This window comes from Oncorhynchus tshawytscha, linkage group LG06 (assembly GCF_018296145.1).
Source record: "Oncorhynchus tshawytscha isolate Ot180627B linkage group LG06, Otsh_v2.0, whole genome shotgun sequence".
NCBI classification, from domain to species: Eukaryota; Metazoa; Chordata; class Actinopteri; order Salmoniformes; family Salmonidae; genus Oncorhynchus; species Oncorhynchus tshawytscha.
In genome coordinates, this window is record NC_056434.1 from 62220450 (window position 1) to 62239021 (window position 18572).

The window sequence follows — 18572 nt, forward strand, 5'->3', positions numbered from 1 at the left end:
ATTAATCAACCAGGAACAAGAAGGTAGCATACCATGCTCAAAATGTGTAGCAAACTCAATCTATTAAAACATTTATTGCAGTTGTTTCAATTAGTTTGCAAATCACATGTTTAGAAAATGATCTAATTTCACCTTTGCAAGTCTGACTATGCAACAATTTGTAGCCTATATACACCGTAGTTACATTGCAACATTAACGTTTGTTTTAAAAAAAACACACAGTGTGTGGAACTATAGCAATTGTTCAGGTATTTGAAATAATTTTGTCATAATAGCAAAATACATCATGATTTTGATATTTCTCTTGTATCTTGAAATGCTGTAATTATCATGTCAAATAGCCATTGTCAATGTATTTAAAATGGTGCTCCGGAGGGATGAAAATGGTCATTAGCCATCTGTGGTTGTATCAAAATATCTAATTTAGCATAGTACACTTAGTGAATTAAAGTGAATTAAATACATTACGTCAACTCATCATGAAACATTGTTGCACATTATCATCATTATGTTGTCTCGGAGACGAGCAATCAAAATTCGTGTAAGAGAAACACGAGCATCGATATGCCTCCACCAGAAGGATTTTTAAAAGTCCCATACTGTTTTCTACTCCCCTCATCCCAATATAAAAAATAAAATAAAAAACTATTCAAAGTTTCACTTGACATTGGAGTCCGCATTGGAGAGAATCAAGGAGTTGGATGTGTGCTGTGGGTTGTCAGGCTATGGGGTGCAATGTGGGAGGTTGAGCTGGATTCTTACAAAAAATATATATTACCAATAAACAGAGAAAAATGAACAGTTTTTCCCAGACACCCACCCAGTCCCTGCTACTATAGGAACCCAGTGGGATGTGGAGGGTTCGAAGTCTGTTGAGTAGTTGTCTGACCTGGGCTAGGAATAGGTCCTCTCTGTCCATATAATCATATTCATTATGACTTAATAGACCAAATTGATCCTAGATTAGCAAGGATGCGGGTCACTGGAAGGTGGCCTTCACCCTCTTCAGTGTGTCCTGGATCCTGCGGGTGTGTCGGTCAGTGGGGTTGTGGTGGAAGTTGGCCTCGTTGTCTGCAGCCAGCAGGGGAATGTCACAGCCACTGAGGTGGGCTATTCTTAGTCTGATGTAGGCCTGCAGCCCCGGGTCAGGAGTGAAGGAGTACACCGTCTCCTGGAATGCATGCACCTGACTCACCACCTTGGCTATGGTTCTGGAGAGTGAGTGAGTGAGTGAGTGAGTGAGTGAGTGAGTGAGAGTGAGAGAGTGTGAGAGAGTGTGAGAGAGTGAGAGAGAGAGAGTGAGAGAGAGAAGCAGATAAAGTGGCAAAGAGGGGTGACAAGAAAGTACAGAAAATTAGGACAAATGCTGCGGTAAAAGTTGGGGCCACCATGGAGATGGAGAACAAGACAGACAGAGAGTAAAAAGGAGAAAAAGGAGTTTGCTATTGTTCATCTGCGGCAGAAACACAAACATAGTTTCCCACCACTTTACGGAACACTTGCACCATATACAGTACAGTAAGTGACCTGATTTCCAGAGTAGTCGGGGAACCTAGGGTCTATCATAACCAGCTGTGATGCTGCCTCTCACCGTGACCCTTATGACCACAGCATCTGTCAACATCGATGCGTCTCGGAGCACCTGGTGTGCCACATCTCCTAATATCACACCCTATCCCCGATACACCATCTGGCTGTGTGCTAGCTTTAGTAGAGGAACCCAAATCGTACACGACTGCCACAGAATAAGCAGCTGTGTCATTATCGTCCGCCGCGACTTTCTGTGAACCCAGCATCTGGCCGCCATATTTGAGTGGGTAGAAGGACACAGGGAAACTTGTTTGATGGTAATTTGGCCCACTTCGTTACATCGAGGGAGAAAGTTAATCTCAAGTTTATGCCGTTTATCAATGAGTGTCAGGTTGATATCCCTGTCAGTGCAAAGGTGACCAAAATTAATCTCAAATGTAGATACATGCAAATAAATGCTATAGGCAAGTATTTGGAGTGTTTTGGCCTTGTGTAGGCTACAAGATTTTCTAGACCCAGATTAAACATAGTCCTAGGCATGTATTCACAAAGCATGCAAATCTAGGATCACATTTTCCCTGTCCATATAATCTTATTCATTATGATCTAAAAGGCAACACTGATCCTAAGTCACCACTCCTACTCTGAGACAGTTTGTGAATACAGGCCCAAGTTCCGGTTTACCGGACCCTAAATAAGCCTAGTCCTTGATTTAAACCCACTTTCAAATACTCCATTCAGATTCTCCTTAAAACATCCTTTTTAGTCCACGACATAATCTGTATCCAGGAAACCGGCCCTGAGAAATTGCATTACGTTCATTCACCTGAGTTTTGGCCACTTGTAGGCGCCACTGGTCAGAGTGAAGGCTCCTATCTCCAGCTGCTGGATGTGCATGGTCAGGATGTGGACAGCAGGGAGGGTGGGTCTCCTCCTCACATGCTCTCCTCCCATCAGACACAGGTTATCACTCTTCAGAAAGACCTGACAAAGAGGGAAGGGGAGGGGAGAGAGGGAAATAGAGTGAGTGAGAGAGAGAAAGAGCATTCACAAACAGATGTCTTACTCTTCCATTGATTTATAACATTGATTTCATGAAAAAAATCAACTGTAAAGTTGAGCAAAATCCCTCCTCTTCCAAGGTCGGCACGTGTACTGAATGTTACTTGAGAATATTTTCCATCAAGTTTGGTTTTATATGCACAGCGGTCTAAGGCACTGCATCTCAGTGCAAGAGGCGTCACTGCAGTCCCTGGTTTGAATCCAGGCAGAATCACATCCGGGCGTGATTGGGAGTCCTATAGGACGGCGCACAATTGGCTCAGCGTTGTCCGGGTTTGGCCGGGGTAGGCTGTCATTGTAAATAAGAATTTGTTCGTAACTGACTTGCCTAGTTAAATAAAGGTTATACAAATATAAATAAATACATAGCCAGTGGTAGAAAAAGTCCTAAAATGTTATACTTGAGTAAAAGTAAAGATAACTTAATAGAAAATGACTCAAGTAAAAGTCACCCAGTAAAATACTACTTGAGCAAAAGTCTAAAGGTAGTTGGTTTAAATATTCTTAAATATCAAAAGTCAATGGAATTGCTCAAATATACTTAAGTATCAAAAGTAAAGGTTTTAATGATTTCAACCCCTTATATTATGCAAAGTAAACTCAGCAAAAAAATAAACTTCCTCTCACTGTCAACTGTGTTAATTTTCAGCAAACTTAACATGTGTAAATATTTGTATGAACATAACAAGATTCAACAACTGAGACATAAACTGAACAAGTTCCACAGACATGTGACTAACAGAAATGGAATAATGTGTCCCTGAATAAATGGGGGGCCAAAATCAAAAGTAACAGTCAGTATCTGGTGTGGCCACCAGCTGCATTAAGTACTGCAGTGCATCTCCTCCTCATGACTGCACCAGATTTGCCAGTTCTTCCTGTGAGATGTTACCCCACTCTTCCACCAAGGCACCTGCAAGTTCCCGGACATTTCTGGGGGAATGGCCCTAGCCCTCACCCTCCGATTCAACAGGTCCCAGACATGCTCAATGGGATTGAGATCCAGACTCTTCGCTGGCCATGGCAGAACACTGATTTTCCTGCCTTGCAGGAAATCACGCACAAAATGAGCAGTATGGCTGGTGGCATTGTCATACTGGAGGGTCATGTCAGGATGAGCCTGCAGGAAGGGACCCACATGAGGGAGGATGTCTTCCCTGTAACACACAGCATTCAGATTGCCTGCAATGACAACAAGCTCAGTCCGATCATGCTGTGACACATCATCCCAGACCATGACGGACCCTCCACCTCCAAATTGATCCCGCTCCAGAGTACAGACCTCGGTGTTACAGTCATTCCTTCAACAACAAACGCAAATCCGCCCATCACCTCTGGTGAGACAAAACCGTGACTCGTCAGTGAAGAGCCCTTCTTGCCATTTCTGTCTGGTCCAGCGATGGTGGGTTTGTACCCATAGGCGACGCTGTTGCCGGTGATGTCTGGTGAGGACCTGCCTTACAACAGGCCTACAAGCCCTCAGTCCAGCCATGCTCTGGCCACATCTGCAGTCCCCATGCCTCCTTGCAGCATGCCTAAGGCACGTTCACGCAGATGAGCAGGAACCCTGGGCATCTTTCTTTTGGTGTCAGTATAAATGTCTCTTTAGTGTCCTACGTTTTCATAACTGTGACCTTAACTGCCTACCATCTGTAAGCTGTTAGTGTCTTAACGACCGTCCCACAGGTGCATGTTAATTAATTGTTAATTGAACAAGCATGGGAAACAGTGTTTAAACCCTTTACATTGAAGATCTGTGAAGTTATTTGGATTTTTACGAATTATCTTTGAAAGACAGGGTCCATTTCTTTTTTTGCTGAGTTTAGATGGCCCAATTGTAATTTACAGATAGCCAGGCGCAAACTCCAACACTCAGACATTAATTTACAAACAAAACATGTGTTTAATGAGACCGCCAGATCAGAGGCAGTAGGGATGACCAGGGATGTTCTCTTAAAAGTGCGTGAATTGGACCATTTTCCAGTCAAAATTTAACAAGTGCTTTTGGGTGTCAGGTAAACTGTATGGAGTAAAAAGTACATTATTTTCTTTAGGAATGTAGTGAAGTAAAAGTTGTCAAAAATAGTAAAAATACCCCCAAAAATAACATAAATAAATACTTAAAGTATTTTTAATTAAGTACTTTACACCAGCCTTCAGCCATTCTCAAATGAGAATACGGTGTGATGTCTGGTAGCACAAGATTAATTTCTATATAACAATCGTTTAAATAAACCAGTAAAAAAATGAATATAACAAAATGCTGGCCAGCTGTGAGCATGTCACAGAATTTCACACACAGATGTGCTGCTTGAAGGTGTTTTTCTTTCGGTTTATTTGCCTGAAGCACCACGTCTCTGGTACAGCAGAGGACACACACACACACACACACACACACACACACACACACACACACACACACACACACACACACACACACACACACACACACACACACACACACACACACACACACACACACACACACACACACACACGCACACACACACACACACACACACACACTCGCGGCCTCACCTGCACGGCTCGCAGATCCTCAAGGACCTCACACACCTTGGTAGACAGATGTTTCCAAGCCTATCGGCAAGAGAAGAGGTGTTTCATTTAGCAAGAACCAATAAATCTGTCTCACACTTACGGAAGCTTTACTCCCTTAAAAGTTCAGCATTGACTAGAACAGGTAGAATATTATTAGAACATGGAGAAAGAACAAGAATACATCCATTTCAGTTGTTACACTTACACAATTAAAACGGGACGTTTCTGTTGCACTTCACGGGGTAAGCACCCATTTTCGGTGCCGTTACTTCCTCCTACGTCTTGTTTCAACACAAATTCTGATGTTCTGGCTTCCATAACAGCAGAGTAAAAGAGACATTTCCCTTCATTAAGGGCCTAAGAGGTACGTTACTTTACAAACGTTCCACCTGTCTGTGTAGAATTCTTTTATTATTTTTTTCCCATGGGGTGATTCCGAAAATGGCTCTGGTCCGAAGTAGTGCAATACATGTATGTAGGGAATGGAGTGCCGTTTCAAATGCAGGCACGCAGACTTACCGGTAATTGCCTGACAATCACATTCTCCAGGCCTCCAAGGACCTGCATTGCTGTGGCAAAGTCTCTTGATTCATAGCAGTGTTTGGCAATTAGGAGAAACTTGGTGAGCAAAGCCGCTTGGATCTGCAGCAAGAAAAGAAGAAGAGAGATCCGATGGTCATGCATTCACACAAATCGTTATAGAAAACAAAGAACACATCATATAAGTGCATCTGATGGCTCTCACGCAATTAGATTCAATGGGCAACGGCTGACTGTGAATGAAAATAAATGATGTGTTTGTGTGTGTTCAATGAATTAATGATGCACGTCGATATAGAGATCACACCGTACTGTCCAACAGAGTTGTAGCCTCGTTACTAGTAGATCTCACCTTTATCGAATCACAGATGACGATTTCTGCAGAGACCCAATTGGAGACGCTGTCAGCATATCTCAGTAGCTGTTGGAGGTGGCTGTCCTGTGGAGTCCCTTCATGAACAAATAGACTGCTGCCCTCTACTGGAGGAACAGAGTGTGCCGCATGTCTGTGGCAGAAGACAGGCAGTCAGACGAGAGACTGGGCTGTTGATGAATGGTTTATTTTATGTCCCAAATTGTCAGGGATGCAATGGCTGACTGGAACGAATGGCTCATTATCTAGCAAGTGATAATGTGTTCAGATTATACATTCTGGTGTACTCATTTGGTACTTCAAACAAATTTGACTGAAAAGCCACTGAAATATTTGGAGCGCAGGGAATATGTACTCACTTGGTGACAAAAACAGCTTTGTCCCTGACTCCTTGAGATTTAGAGTTGAGGAAATGAATTGGGTGACAGCCTTGAAACATTTCCTGCATTTGGAGAAAAAAAAATCAAACCAAAAGCTTATTTTACACATTTATCTGCTAAATGACTCAAATGTAAATGTAAATATATATTGCAGGTCTGTGAATCTGTTTTAAAATTTGTAAAGGAGTGATTTGTCTCCCCCTGGTGTTTATAAATGACAATGTTTGTGGGTGAGTGTGAATGCATGAGAGAGGTAGAAATTGCATGTCTGTGCATATGTTGCAGCAGGATGATTTGGTGGGCTGTGCATGTGTGCATGCCAGTGTGTGCGTGCGTTCGTGTGTACCTGCTGCAGTAGAGTGAGTTGCTGTGCCGTGTGTTGGGTGCTGTGTTCACTCTGACTAAAGGGGTGTCTCTCCTCGCTTCTAAGGCAGGCACTGGAGATGTTATCCATAAGCGAGGTGTAGTAGGGCCGGGGCAGGGCTGCTGCTATGGAGTAGGCCTTGTCTTTAGGCTGGGTCGACTGGGGCTCAACCACCCTGGATATCCTCCACTGGAAGCTCTACAGAGATACATCAACTTAGAAAGGTTATGGCTTTGAATACATACAGTGCCTTCAGAAATTATTCAGATCCCTCGACTTTCCCCCTTTGTTGTGTTACAGCCTCAATTTAAAATGGATTACATTTCGTGTCACTGGCCTACACACAATACCCCATAATGTCAAAGTGGAATTATGTTTTTAGATATTTTTTACAAATGAATAAAAAATGAAAAGTTTAAATGTCTTGAGTCAGTAAGTATTCAACCGCTTTGTTATGGAAAGCCTAATTATGTTCAGGAGTAAATATGTTTAACAAGTCACATAATAAGTTGCATGTGCAGTAATAGTGTTGAACATGACTTTTGAATGACTACCTCATCTCTGTAGCCCACACATACAGATAATTGTAAGGTCCTTCAGTCGAGCAGTGAACTTCAAACACAGAGTCAACCAACGTTTCGCAAAGGGCACCAATTGGGTAACAAAATCCAAAGCGACAATGAATAGCCCTTTGAGCATGGACAAGTTATTAATTACACTTTGGATGGTGTATCAATACACGACAGTCACTACAAAGATACATGTATCCTTACTAAGTCAGTTGCCGGAGAGAAAGGAAACCGCTCAGGGATTTTACCATTAGGCAAATGGTGACTTTAAAACAGTTACAGAGTTTAATGGCTGTGATAGGAGAAAATGTATCGATCAAAAACATTAAAGCTACTCCACAATACTAACCTAAATGACAGAGCGAAAAGGAAACCTGTATAAAATAAAAAATATTCCAGAACATGCATTTTGCAATAAGGCACTAAAGTAAAACTTTTTTTTTTAAATGGGGCAATGAAATGCACTTTATGTCCTGAATACAAAGTGTTATGTTTGGGGCAAATCCAACAACACATCACTGAGTACCACTCTTCAAATTTTCAAGCATGGTGGTAGCTGCATCATGTTATGGGTATGCTTGTTATCGGCAAGGAAGAGGGAGTTTTTTGCTGGATAAAATTAAATGGAATAGAGCTAAGCACAGGCAAAATCCAAGAGGAAAACCTGGTTCAGTCTGCTTTCCAACAGACACTGGGCGACAAATGTACCTTTCAGCAGGACAATAATCTAAAACACAAGGCCAAATATACATTGGAGTTGCTTACCAAGACGAAACTGAATGTTCCCGAGTGGCCCAGTTCCAGTTTAGACTTAAAATCGGCTTTAAAATCTAAGGCAAGACTTGAAAATGGCAGTCTAGCAATAATTAACAACCAATGACACAGAGCTTAAAGAATTTGATAAAGAACAATGTGCAAATATTGTACAATCTATGTGTGCAAAGCTCTTACCAAGAAAGACTCACAGCTGTAATCGCTGCCAAAGATGATTCTAACATGTATTGAATACTTATGTAAATGTGAATACTTAAAATAGATATCTCGGTATCTCATTTTCAATACATTTGCAAACATTTCTAGAAACATGTTTTCACTTGGTCATTATGTGGGTATTTTGTCTCGATGGGTGAGAGAAAACAATATATTTAATCGATTTTGAACTCAGACCGTAACACAACAAAATGTGGAATGAGTTAAGGGGTATGAATACTTTCTGAAGGTACTGTATATACCGTCGCTGTATTGATTAGGGCACACACTGTGGTTCTTATTGGACAAGTCCAGGTAGTCCCTCCTTTATTCAGTCTCTTTTCTTCCGTTTGGTGCGAATGTTTGATGCTAATGCAACATAGTATTCACGTAATGAATACAACGCAGCTCTGATGGTCCCCATCAGTTGAAATACATAGTGTAAATTGATTATTTTTGAATCAGACAAACTTTCAGTACTTTGAACCAACCATTTTCTTTTCTGGCAAGAAAAACATCAACAACATAATAGTACACCCATAATAATCCTTTTATGGACCTTCCTTCCAGAGTACTCAATAGCTGATTTTCTGCATGAGGTATGGACAGACAGTGCATCATCATCATCCTCCTGCATGCTGATTGGGCTCCCACAGCCTTGGCTCCACCTCTTCCTGGGAGACCTCTGAAGAGTGGTCAAAAGTCTCTCTCCTCTCCTGTCTAACGGAGACACCTAAATAAGAACCAGATCATTACAAAAACCCTCCTTCAGAGTATTGCATGGCTAAACACTGAAAAATAGACAAGTGCAACAACACTGCTACAGATTTCGCTAATTAGTTGACATTTACATAATTTAGCAGATGCTCTTATCCAGAGCAATTAGGATTAAGTGCCTTGCTCAAGGGCACAGACAGATTTTTCACCTAGTTGGCTCGGACAAGCAAACCAGGAACCTTTTGGTTACTGGCCCAACGCTCGTAACCGCTAGGCTTCCTGCCGGCCCAGTTGAGACATTAATCCGATGATTAATTTCTTGAGTGACCGATTTTAGCTTTTTTGTGATTAATTGATGATTGATCAGCTCTGTAATTACTTCAGTGGTGAGGAAGTTTTCCAGGGTCATCAGCAGGCTGGACTTGGGGCTGAAGTCCACCATTATGTAGTCAGTCAGCCAGGTTTGCAACACGTCCAGACTCCGGTGGTACACCTTAGCACTGTCCCCTGACACATCTGGATCACCTCTGGTAGAAAAAGGAATGTGAAGATCACACAGAAGCACAGAAATAGAATATCTAGCACCGGACATTCTAGTTACGGTACATAGATTATCTTCAACATTTTTAAAATATGAAAATGAGCTATATTCAAGCCTAAAGTATTTTAAGATCAGACATAGTGGGTGAGGGGGGTGTTAAAAAAGCTGTCATTATTACAAAAGAGTAACATTAATTCTGGCTAGCTACTTTTCAGAATTCCCCTGAAAATAGAGATGATTTTCTGCCCGAGTCAGGCCTGACATTCTGAGAAGTGATTCAGGCCTGGGCTTAGATTTGTCGTGGCAAAATTTCATGTTTTGAGACCAACTCTACTGTAAGGGGGGGAAAACATATGTCTGTACTCTATCTCCCTCTGTGTGCTAGACATGAGTCTGCAACTCCCTCCAGCTATCTATCCCAGCCCAGAACCCAACTTCCTCTAGAGCACCTGTCAAACTCATTCCATGGAGGACCAATTGTCTGAAGGCTTTTGCTCCTCCCTTGTACTAGATTGATGAATTGAGGTCACTAATTAGTAAGTAACTCTCCTCACCTGGTTGTCTAGATGTTAATTGAAAGGGAAAACCAAAACAATCAGACACTAGGCACTCCATGGAATAAGTTAGACACCCCCGCTCTAGAACAACATTTCTCAATCCACATTTTTGTTCTCATCCACCCCAGAACAGACACCCATCCAGCTGGCACTGCTGTTGTTCATTCTGGGCTTTACAACTGATGAAAAACAAAAGAAGAAGAGGAAACCACAGAACTAGAATTGGAGGCATGTTTGTCTTGATTTTCAACATTCCTTGTGTGAACTTAGAATCCATTGAAATGAGTACTCAAGGGTCCACTCAAAATGGCTAAAATCCAGTCTCCGAGCATGTTTCTGAATGAGCGTTTGTTATCAGCGGTTGCCATAGAGATTCTTGCAGTAGTAGAGAAAGTGGTAGCAGAGTACCAGGAGTAGATTTCCTGATCTAAAGAGGAGAATGACCAGCTGCGGAGACTGTTGCAGATCAGACCGGAGATAAAACGTCGTATAATAGACTCCCTCTGGTTCTCTCTTGCTGTCTCTAACGGGGTTACCCCTGAGCAGCAGCACTGTGAGCAGGGCCCAGTCTCGTGCAGGAGGACACAGAGCCCACACAGATTAAGGAGAAACAGGAGGAACTCAGGACCAGTCAGCAGGAAGAGCAGCTTCAAGGGATTTTTTTTGTTTGTTTACACAAAAGACTCAATTTCACTTCTGCCTGTGTGAAAAGGGAATGTGATCAGGATGACCGAGAGTGACTAAGCCATTGGATCGCAAACATTTTCGCACCGTGACACACCCAATGGGTCTCCACATTCTCTGTGACCCTCCAGATAATCAAAAACAATGCCTCCAGTCACAGCTCAGTCGTAAGTAGCGACCCAGTAGGACTTGACATCAACTACCATTAGATCCCAACCTTTCACTGTGTACAAAAACACCATTGAGAAAACCCAGCACCACGTCTAAAAAAAACTGACCGCTGAGTTGACTGTGGCAAATGCTTCCCTGTGATTGGTAGGCTGAAGACACACTTGAGGATTCACTTCGAGAAAAAAAGTATGTGGGAAACTTAACAAAACATATGACTCACAGGGGAGAAAACATTTAGCTGCGGCCACTGTGGCAAAAGCTTCACTCGCAAGGAGTCCCTAATGGAGCGGCAGATAGCCAGTAACCAAAAGGTTGGCTGGATCGAATCCCCGAGCTGACATGGTCAAATCTGTCGTTCTGCCCCTGAACAAGGCAGTTAACCCACTGTTCCCCGGTAGGCTGTCATTGTAAATAAGAATTTGTTCTTAACTGACTTGTCTAGTTAAATAAAGGTTAAATAAAATACCTGAAAATGCATATAAAGTGTCACACAGGAGAGAAATCATGTGACTGTGGGAAACGCTTCCATCGCAAGGGGACCCTGAACAGGCATATACTGTTTTCCCACGAAGAAAACAGGACAAAAAATGTATAGAAGAATTTAAATGAAGGCAGAGCGATCTTGTCTCAGGAGATGGGAGCAAAAAGGCAGAATATGGACAACACTGTTAGGAAAGCAAATTATTTCTGTGGGTTTCAGAAATTCATGTGTTATGAATTTCCTTTTGTAAAAAGTCCTATACAAATACATTTTTATTTAATTTGAATGATGTAATCAGAGTATTGCAGGAAACAATGGAAAAGAATGGAAAAGCTGGCAAATTGAACGGCCCTATTCAATCAAACTGATAATATCAGTTATTGCAACAAAGGACTTCCATTCTGGATTCATACACTCAAGTAACAAATTCCTAAACATGCTGGAAGAATGTTGGACTTATCCCAATCGCAGCTTACTGGTTTTGAATTATGTTATCAATGTTAAACCATTGTCAAATTCTCATGAAGTAAAATGAATAAGAAAAGTATGATGGAATGTAAGCTCATTTTCAAAGGCAGCATTCATGCCAACATAATTATAGTTGTGCAAAAATGTGATCCTTGTTTTAAACAAGCCCATGTTAACAGTTTTCTTATTTGACCTCAATCTAAAGTTATGGCAGCAGAGGTGGCACTACAGGTTCAAAAGCCTAGTGATTCTTGAGTGAACGGCCAATCATATTGCTCAAATACAAATAGCACGACTTTTCTGCGTGTAGTCTTCAATAGTTTACAATGGCAGGTTAATTTTGAACTAAGAAGCATAAATGTGCTGAGAAAAGTACTGGGGCAAATGCTGTTTCGCCACATTTTCCAGCAGCTATTTATGATAGACAGTTATAGTAGTACTGCCAATTTGGCTTCATTTTTATTTTACAAGTGGCCAAACATTTTCTTATTATTTTCTTCAATTAGCATTTTACCATAGACAATTATTAGACCAGACATTAATTCCACAGAATCAAAACCAAAGAAACACAATGACTAGAACGGACATTCCAATTATATTTCTAAGCAAACACAGGGTGTCAGGCCACCATCGAAAGAGCATGAAAATCTATTTTGTCTTATGTCCGTTTCCATTTCGGCGATAGTAGCCTACATACCCTGCTACTGCACTGGTGAATTTGCCCATCAGGAACTGAAGGAGTTCTTGAGGGGTACAGAAATAGCGGTAAGTGTACAGGAACTGTTGGATGTAACCCTCCAATGGAGCATTTCTGTCAGAGGAGGAGTTAGAAAAGAGTTCAGTTTGGTATCTGTTGAATGCACTATCTAAGCGATTGCATCACACAACAGGTCTAAACGAATTAGGACAAATCAGTGAAACACATTTGAACACAGATATAAATAAACAGACAGGTCTTATTGTGCCCTATGTAGGTATAAATTAAATGTTACATTTTCTCAGCAATCAAAGGCATGATGATGGACAGTAAACTGTGATGCTCAGTTTAACACATTGACCACTAGAGGGCCACCATTTAAAACAGGGCTGCCCACTTCCAGCAGCCTCAAAGCCAACTGACCCTGCAAGCTTACATAAAACGATATCCGTGCAACATTTTATGTAAGCTTGCAGGATAACGCGGCTTTGCGAGGCTACAATTCCGGTCCTGGAGGGCCAAAACACTTCTGGTTTTCACCCTTTTAAATCAGGGACTGATTCAGACTTGGGACACCAGGTAAGTACAATTAACTACAAGGTAGAAACACAAAACAGAAGTGTTTCGGCCCTCCAGAACGGGAATAGGGAAGCTCTGATTTAAACCATACTTGCTAATACACCGTTAATCACACTCATGGGTTTAATGTTATTATTTTAACCTAAACCTTTTACTGTAACCTGTTATATAGTTAGTGTTACCTGGCATAGAGGTAGGACATGAAATCCAGGGGTGTGGCGGCCTGCAGGCTGCTCTTCCCTGTCCCTGCCCCAGACAAAGACACCAATCCCAACACGGCAGGCTCCTCTGAGGGCTGGAGATCCAGAGGGCTCCCTGGATCAGAGGCTGCCAGGGAGGGAAGGAGGGACACATCCACACCCCATTGATCCACACTCAGAACCTGACCAAAACAACCAGGCAGAGATATGAACCACAACCCATCAGAACCAGTAACCAATCAATGATTTGAACCAACAACCAATCAGAACCAACAAACAATCCGCGATATGGAGTGTACAGTGCAATTCGGAAAGTATTCAGACCCCTTGACTTTATCCACATTTTGTTACGTTGTCTTATTCTAAAATTTATTAAATCCTAGGACCATGCCCCAGGACTACCTGACATGATGACTCCTTGCTGTCCCCAGTCAACCTGGCCGTGCTGCTGCTCCAGTTTCAACTGTTCTGCCTTATTATTATTTGACCATGCTGGTCATTTATGAACATTTGAACATCTTGGCCATGTTCTGTTAAAATCTCCACCCGGCACAGCCAGAAGAGGACTGGCCACCCCACAGCCTGGTTCCTCTCTAGGTTTCTTCCTAGGTTTTGGCCTTTCTAGGGAGTTTTTCCTAGCCACCATGCTTCTACACCTGCATTGATTGCTGTTTGGGGTTTTAGGCTGGGTTTCTGTACAGCACTTTGAGATATCAGCTGATGTACGAATGGCTATATAAATAAATTTGATTTGATTTTTGATTTGATTAAATTGTTTTTTCCTTATCAAGCTACACACACTATCTCTTAATGACAAAGCAAAAACAGTTTAGAATTTTTAGCAAATTTATTACAATTAAAAACTAAAATATCACATTTACTTAAGTAGTCAGACCCTTTACTCAGTACTTTGTTGAAGCACCTTTGGCCTCGAGTCTTCTTGGGTATGACGCTACAAGCTTGGCGCACCTGTATTATGGGAGTTTCTCCCATTTTTCTCAGCAGATCCTCTCAAGATCTGTCAGGTTGGATGGAAAGCGTTGCTGCACAGCTATTTTCAGGTCTCTCCAAAAGATGTTTGATCGGATTTAAGTCCATGCAATGACTGGGCCACTCAAGGACATTCAGAGACGTGTCAGGAAGCCACTCATGCGTTGTCATGGCTGTGCGCTTAGGTTTTTTTTCCTGTGGGAAGGTGAACCTTGGCCCCTGTCTGAGGTACTGAGCACTCTGGAGCAGATTTGAATCAAGATTCTCTCTGTACTTTGCTCCATTCATCTTTCTCTCAATCCTGACTAGTCTCCCAGTCCCTGCCGATGAAAAACATCCCCACAGCATGATGCTGCCACCACCATGCTTCACCGTAGGGATGGTGCCAGGTTTCCTCCAGACCTGACACTTGACAGTTAGACCAAAGACTTCAATCTTGGTTTCATCAGACCAAAGAATCCTGTTTCTCATGGTGTGAGAGTCTTCAGGTACCTTTTGGCAAACTCCAAGCGGGCTGTCATTTGCCTTTTACTGAGGAGTGGCTTCTGTCTGGTCACTACCATAAAGGCCTGATTTGTGGACTGCTGCAGAGATGGTTGTCCTTCTCCACAGGGGAACTCTGTCTTCGTCACCTCCCTGACCAAGGTCCTTCTCCCCCAATTGCTCAGTTTGGCTGTGCCTCGACACAATCCTCTCTGCGCTCTATGGACATTTCCTTCAACCTCATGGCTTGGTTTTTGCTCTGACATGCACTGTCAACTGTGGGACCTTAATATAGACAGGTGTGTGCCTTTCCAAATCATGTCCAATAAATTGAATTGACCACAGGTGGACTCCAATCAAGTTGTAGAAACATCTCAAGGATGATCAATGGAAACAGGATGCACGTCAGCTCAATTTCGAGTCTCATAGCAAAGGGTCTGAATATTTATGTAAATAAGGTATCCATTTTTATTTGCAATAAATTTGCAAACATTTCTAAAAACCTGTTTTCACTTTGTCATTATACAGTATTGTGTGTAGATTGAAGACTAACATGTTTTATTTAATCAATTTTAGATGAAGGCTGTAACGTAACAAAATGTGGAAAAAGTAAAGGGGTCTGAATGATTTCCGATGGCACTTTATGCCTGCTTTGTGTTAGTATTTGGGGATTATTTCTGTTCAACCTGTCCGCACCTCCAGATATTTCTTTATAGAGTCTAGAAACTCCACTTTGGACCTCAACTCCTCAAGCTGGACTTTGAGTTTGGACAGCATCAATCTAGCATCCGAACCTTCAGCAGAAAAACACATTGAAATGGTGTGTTTATTTCTCTATGTATAAACCCTATAGTATAAATTGTAAAAGTTATGAGGGATTGATTGGTACGTTTGTTTTTTCTCTCTTGATGGAGCAGCTTTTGGTAGAAATGTCTGGTCTTTTTCAGACTCTTCGTCTCGATCATAAGCTGCTGTTGAAGCTCCTACAAGTAGAACATTTAATACATAAAACAAAGTAGACACCAAGCCATTCAGATCGTACACTTTAGAACTGTCAAGAGTTCTTTGGCTATCCCTGGAGGAACCCTTATTTTTTGTTCACAGGTAGAACCTTTTCCCCAAAGCTTCGGTTTTTCGTTGGGTGAAAATGTTGTCGTAGCAGGGATAGCCGAAGAACCCATTATTAACCATTTTTATATATATATATATATATATACAGTACACAAAGAGCCTTTTAAGCCCCGTTTCCACTGACACTTAAAATGAAGGCCAAATTAGAGCTGGCTCGAATGGAATTCTCAAAATCAAGCTGGGTCGAGGGAACCCCAGACCAGCGCAGCCCAGTTTCATAACCGGTGCCAGCTCGATTCGAATTCAGGTTGGTGACGCCGTTACTATGCAACCACCGGCTGATCACTACTTTTTTATTATTCATAATACAAAAATCAACTTACATTGCTACATCAAACATGTCTAGCAAACCAAACACAGGTATTAACAATGCTCAAACATACAGAAATATAAATAAAATACAAAAAATAAACTATTTAAGTGCAATTATATTCACTCTGAAAATATCTTATTATAATGATTAATGAAGATGTTATTCTTTTTGTTATTCACTAGGGTTAGTGTTTTAATAAGATAATTAAATTCAATCAGAAAAAATGGTAATTTTGGTATAGAATTTTGGAATTTTTGTTTGTGTATAAAGTATTTGGCAACAAGAATTAAAAAAATAACAATCATTTCAGTGGTTTTGTTATCATTGCAATTGTAACATGTTATATATTTTATGTTAAAATTATAGGCAGTGTTCATAATGGTAAATAAGTACTTTGCAAGGTTTTCCCAAAATTCGGACACAAATTTACATTCAAAGAACAAGTGAGACAGATTCTCACCTTCTTTTTCACAGAAAACGCAGATATCATCAATAGCCACAAATTTGGACATCATAGAATTACATGGATATATCTTATGCAAAATGTTGAAGTGCACTTCCTTAACTTTGTTTGGTATACAGTATTTGTAAGGTCTTAACCATGCATTTTTCCAGACAATGTCAGGAATAGGCATGTTCCAGAAAAACTTTCCTCTCGGTGTAAGTTGGTTTTGTGAATGAAGAATTTGTCTTATATATTTATTACAACAAGATTTCTCAAGTAAGCCCACGCCTTCCAATCTGAGTTTTGGATAAACTTTGTGATCATTCCCAAAATTAAGATGACTTTTCATAAGTGTAGTTAGACCACTGGGAACGGCTTTGATCACAGAAATAAACTCTCTGAAAGGTATTGGAAACTCTTTCAATGTTATAAATTGTTCATATGTGAGAATATTACCCTTGTTGTTGAAAATATCAAGGACAAAGTCAATATTCGTCTCATGCCAGCTGGGGTAGAACAATGACTTATTCCTTACAGTTATGTCTGAATTATTCCACAAAAGAGCTTTATGAGGGGAAAAATTGTGCAGGAAACATATTTTCCATGCCAGTAAAGCTTGTTGGTGAAACCTAGCCAATTTAGCAGGTAATCTTTCAGGAATATAATTACATTTCAGTAAAAATTGAAGACCTCCCAATTTATTAAACACATTATTTGGAATGAAATACCATATTGAATCAGTATCGAGCAAACATTTTTTCAACCAGTTTATCTTGAAAGTGTTATTTATGTCAACAAAGTCCAACACTTCTAGACTGCCTTCAGCTCTATGGTTAGAAAGGACATCTTTTTTTAGTTTGTGAGACTTCTTTTTCCAGATGAAGTCAAAAAAGGTTTTATTGATCTCTTTACAAGTAGCTGGATTTACACATAACGATAATGAGGTGTACACAAAACGAGACAGTCCCTCTGCCTTGGACAGAAGTACTCTCCCAAGTATACAGTGCCTTGTGAAAGTATTCGGCCCCCTTGAACTTTGCGACCTTTTGCCACATTTCAGGCTTCAAACATAAAGATATAAAACTGTATTTTTTTGTGAAGAATCAACAACAAGTGGGACACAATCATGAAGTGGAACGACATTTATTGGATATTTCAAACCTTTTTAACAAATCAAAAACTGAAAAATTGGGCGTGCAAAATTATTCAGCCCATTTACTTTCAGTGCAGCAAACTCTCTCCAGAAGTTCAGTGAGGATCTCTGAATGATCCAATGTTGACCTAAATGACTAATGATGATAAATACAATCCACCTGTGTGTAATCAAGTCTCCGTAGAAATGCACCTGCACTGTGATAGTCTCAGAGGTCCGTTAAAAGCGCAGAGAGCATCAGAAGAACAAGGAACACACCAGGCAGGTCCGAGATACTGTTGTGAAGAAGTTTAAAGCCGGATTTGGATACAAAAAGATTTCCCAAGCTTTAAACATCCCAGGGAGCACTGTGCAAGCGATAATATTGAAATGGAAAGAGTATCAGACCACTGCAAATCTACCAAGACCTGGCCGTCCCTCAACTTTCAGCTCATACAAGGAGAAGACTGATCAGAGATGCAGCCAAGAGGCCCATGATCACTCTGGATGAACTGCAGAGATCTACAGCTGAGGTGGGAGACTCTGTCCATAGGACAACAATCAGTCGTATATTGCACAAATCTGGCCTTTATGGAAGAGTGGCAAGAAGAAAGCCATTTCTTAAAGATATCCATAA

The 18572-nt window shown here is 41.1% G+C and overlaps 1 protein-coding gene across 4 annotated transcripts in view; it reads right to left on the minus strand.

Moving 5' to 3' along the window:
* Positions 1-105: 105 nt before the first annotated feature.
* Positions 106-18572, minus strand: part of LOC112252841 (kinase non-catalytic C-lobe domain-containing protein 1) — a 51648-nt gene continuing 33181 nt past the window's right edge. For 3 of the 4 annotated variants that reach the window (XM_042323484.1, XM_024424503.2, XM_024424502.2), the window contains 13 exons: positions 15804-15897; positions 15611-15708; positions 13424-13623; positions 12663-12776; positions 9443-9590; positions 8906-9079; positions 6791-7006; positions 6424-6506; positions 6044-6197; positions 5671-5793; positions 5131-5190; positions 2357-2514; positions 106-1211 (listed from right to left, as the gene is read on the minus strand). In XM_042323484.1, the coding sequence (XP_042179418.1) occupies positions 980-1211; positions 2357-2514; positions 5131-5190; positions 5671-5793; positions 6044-6197; positions 6424-6506; positions 6791-7006; positions 8906-9079; positions 9443-9590; positions 12663-12776; positions 13424-13623; positions 15611-15708; positions 15804-15897 (1854 nt within the window). In that variant the 3' untranslated portion in view covers positions 106-979. The remainder of the gene's footprint in view (positions 1212-2356; positions 2515-5130; positions 5191-5670; positions 5794-6043; positions 6198-6423; positions 6507-6790; positions 7007-8905; positions 9080-9442; positions 9591-12662; positions 12777-13423; positions 13624-15610; positions 15709-15803; positions 15898-18572) is intronic. The other variant, XM_024424505.2, reaches the window with a different exon arrangement.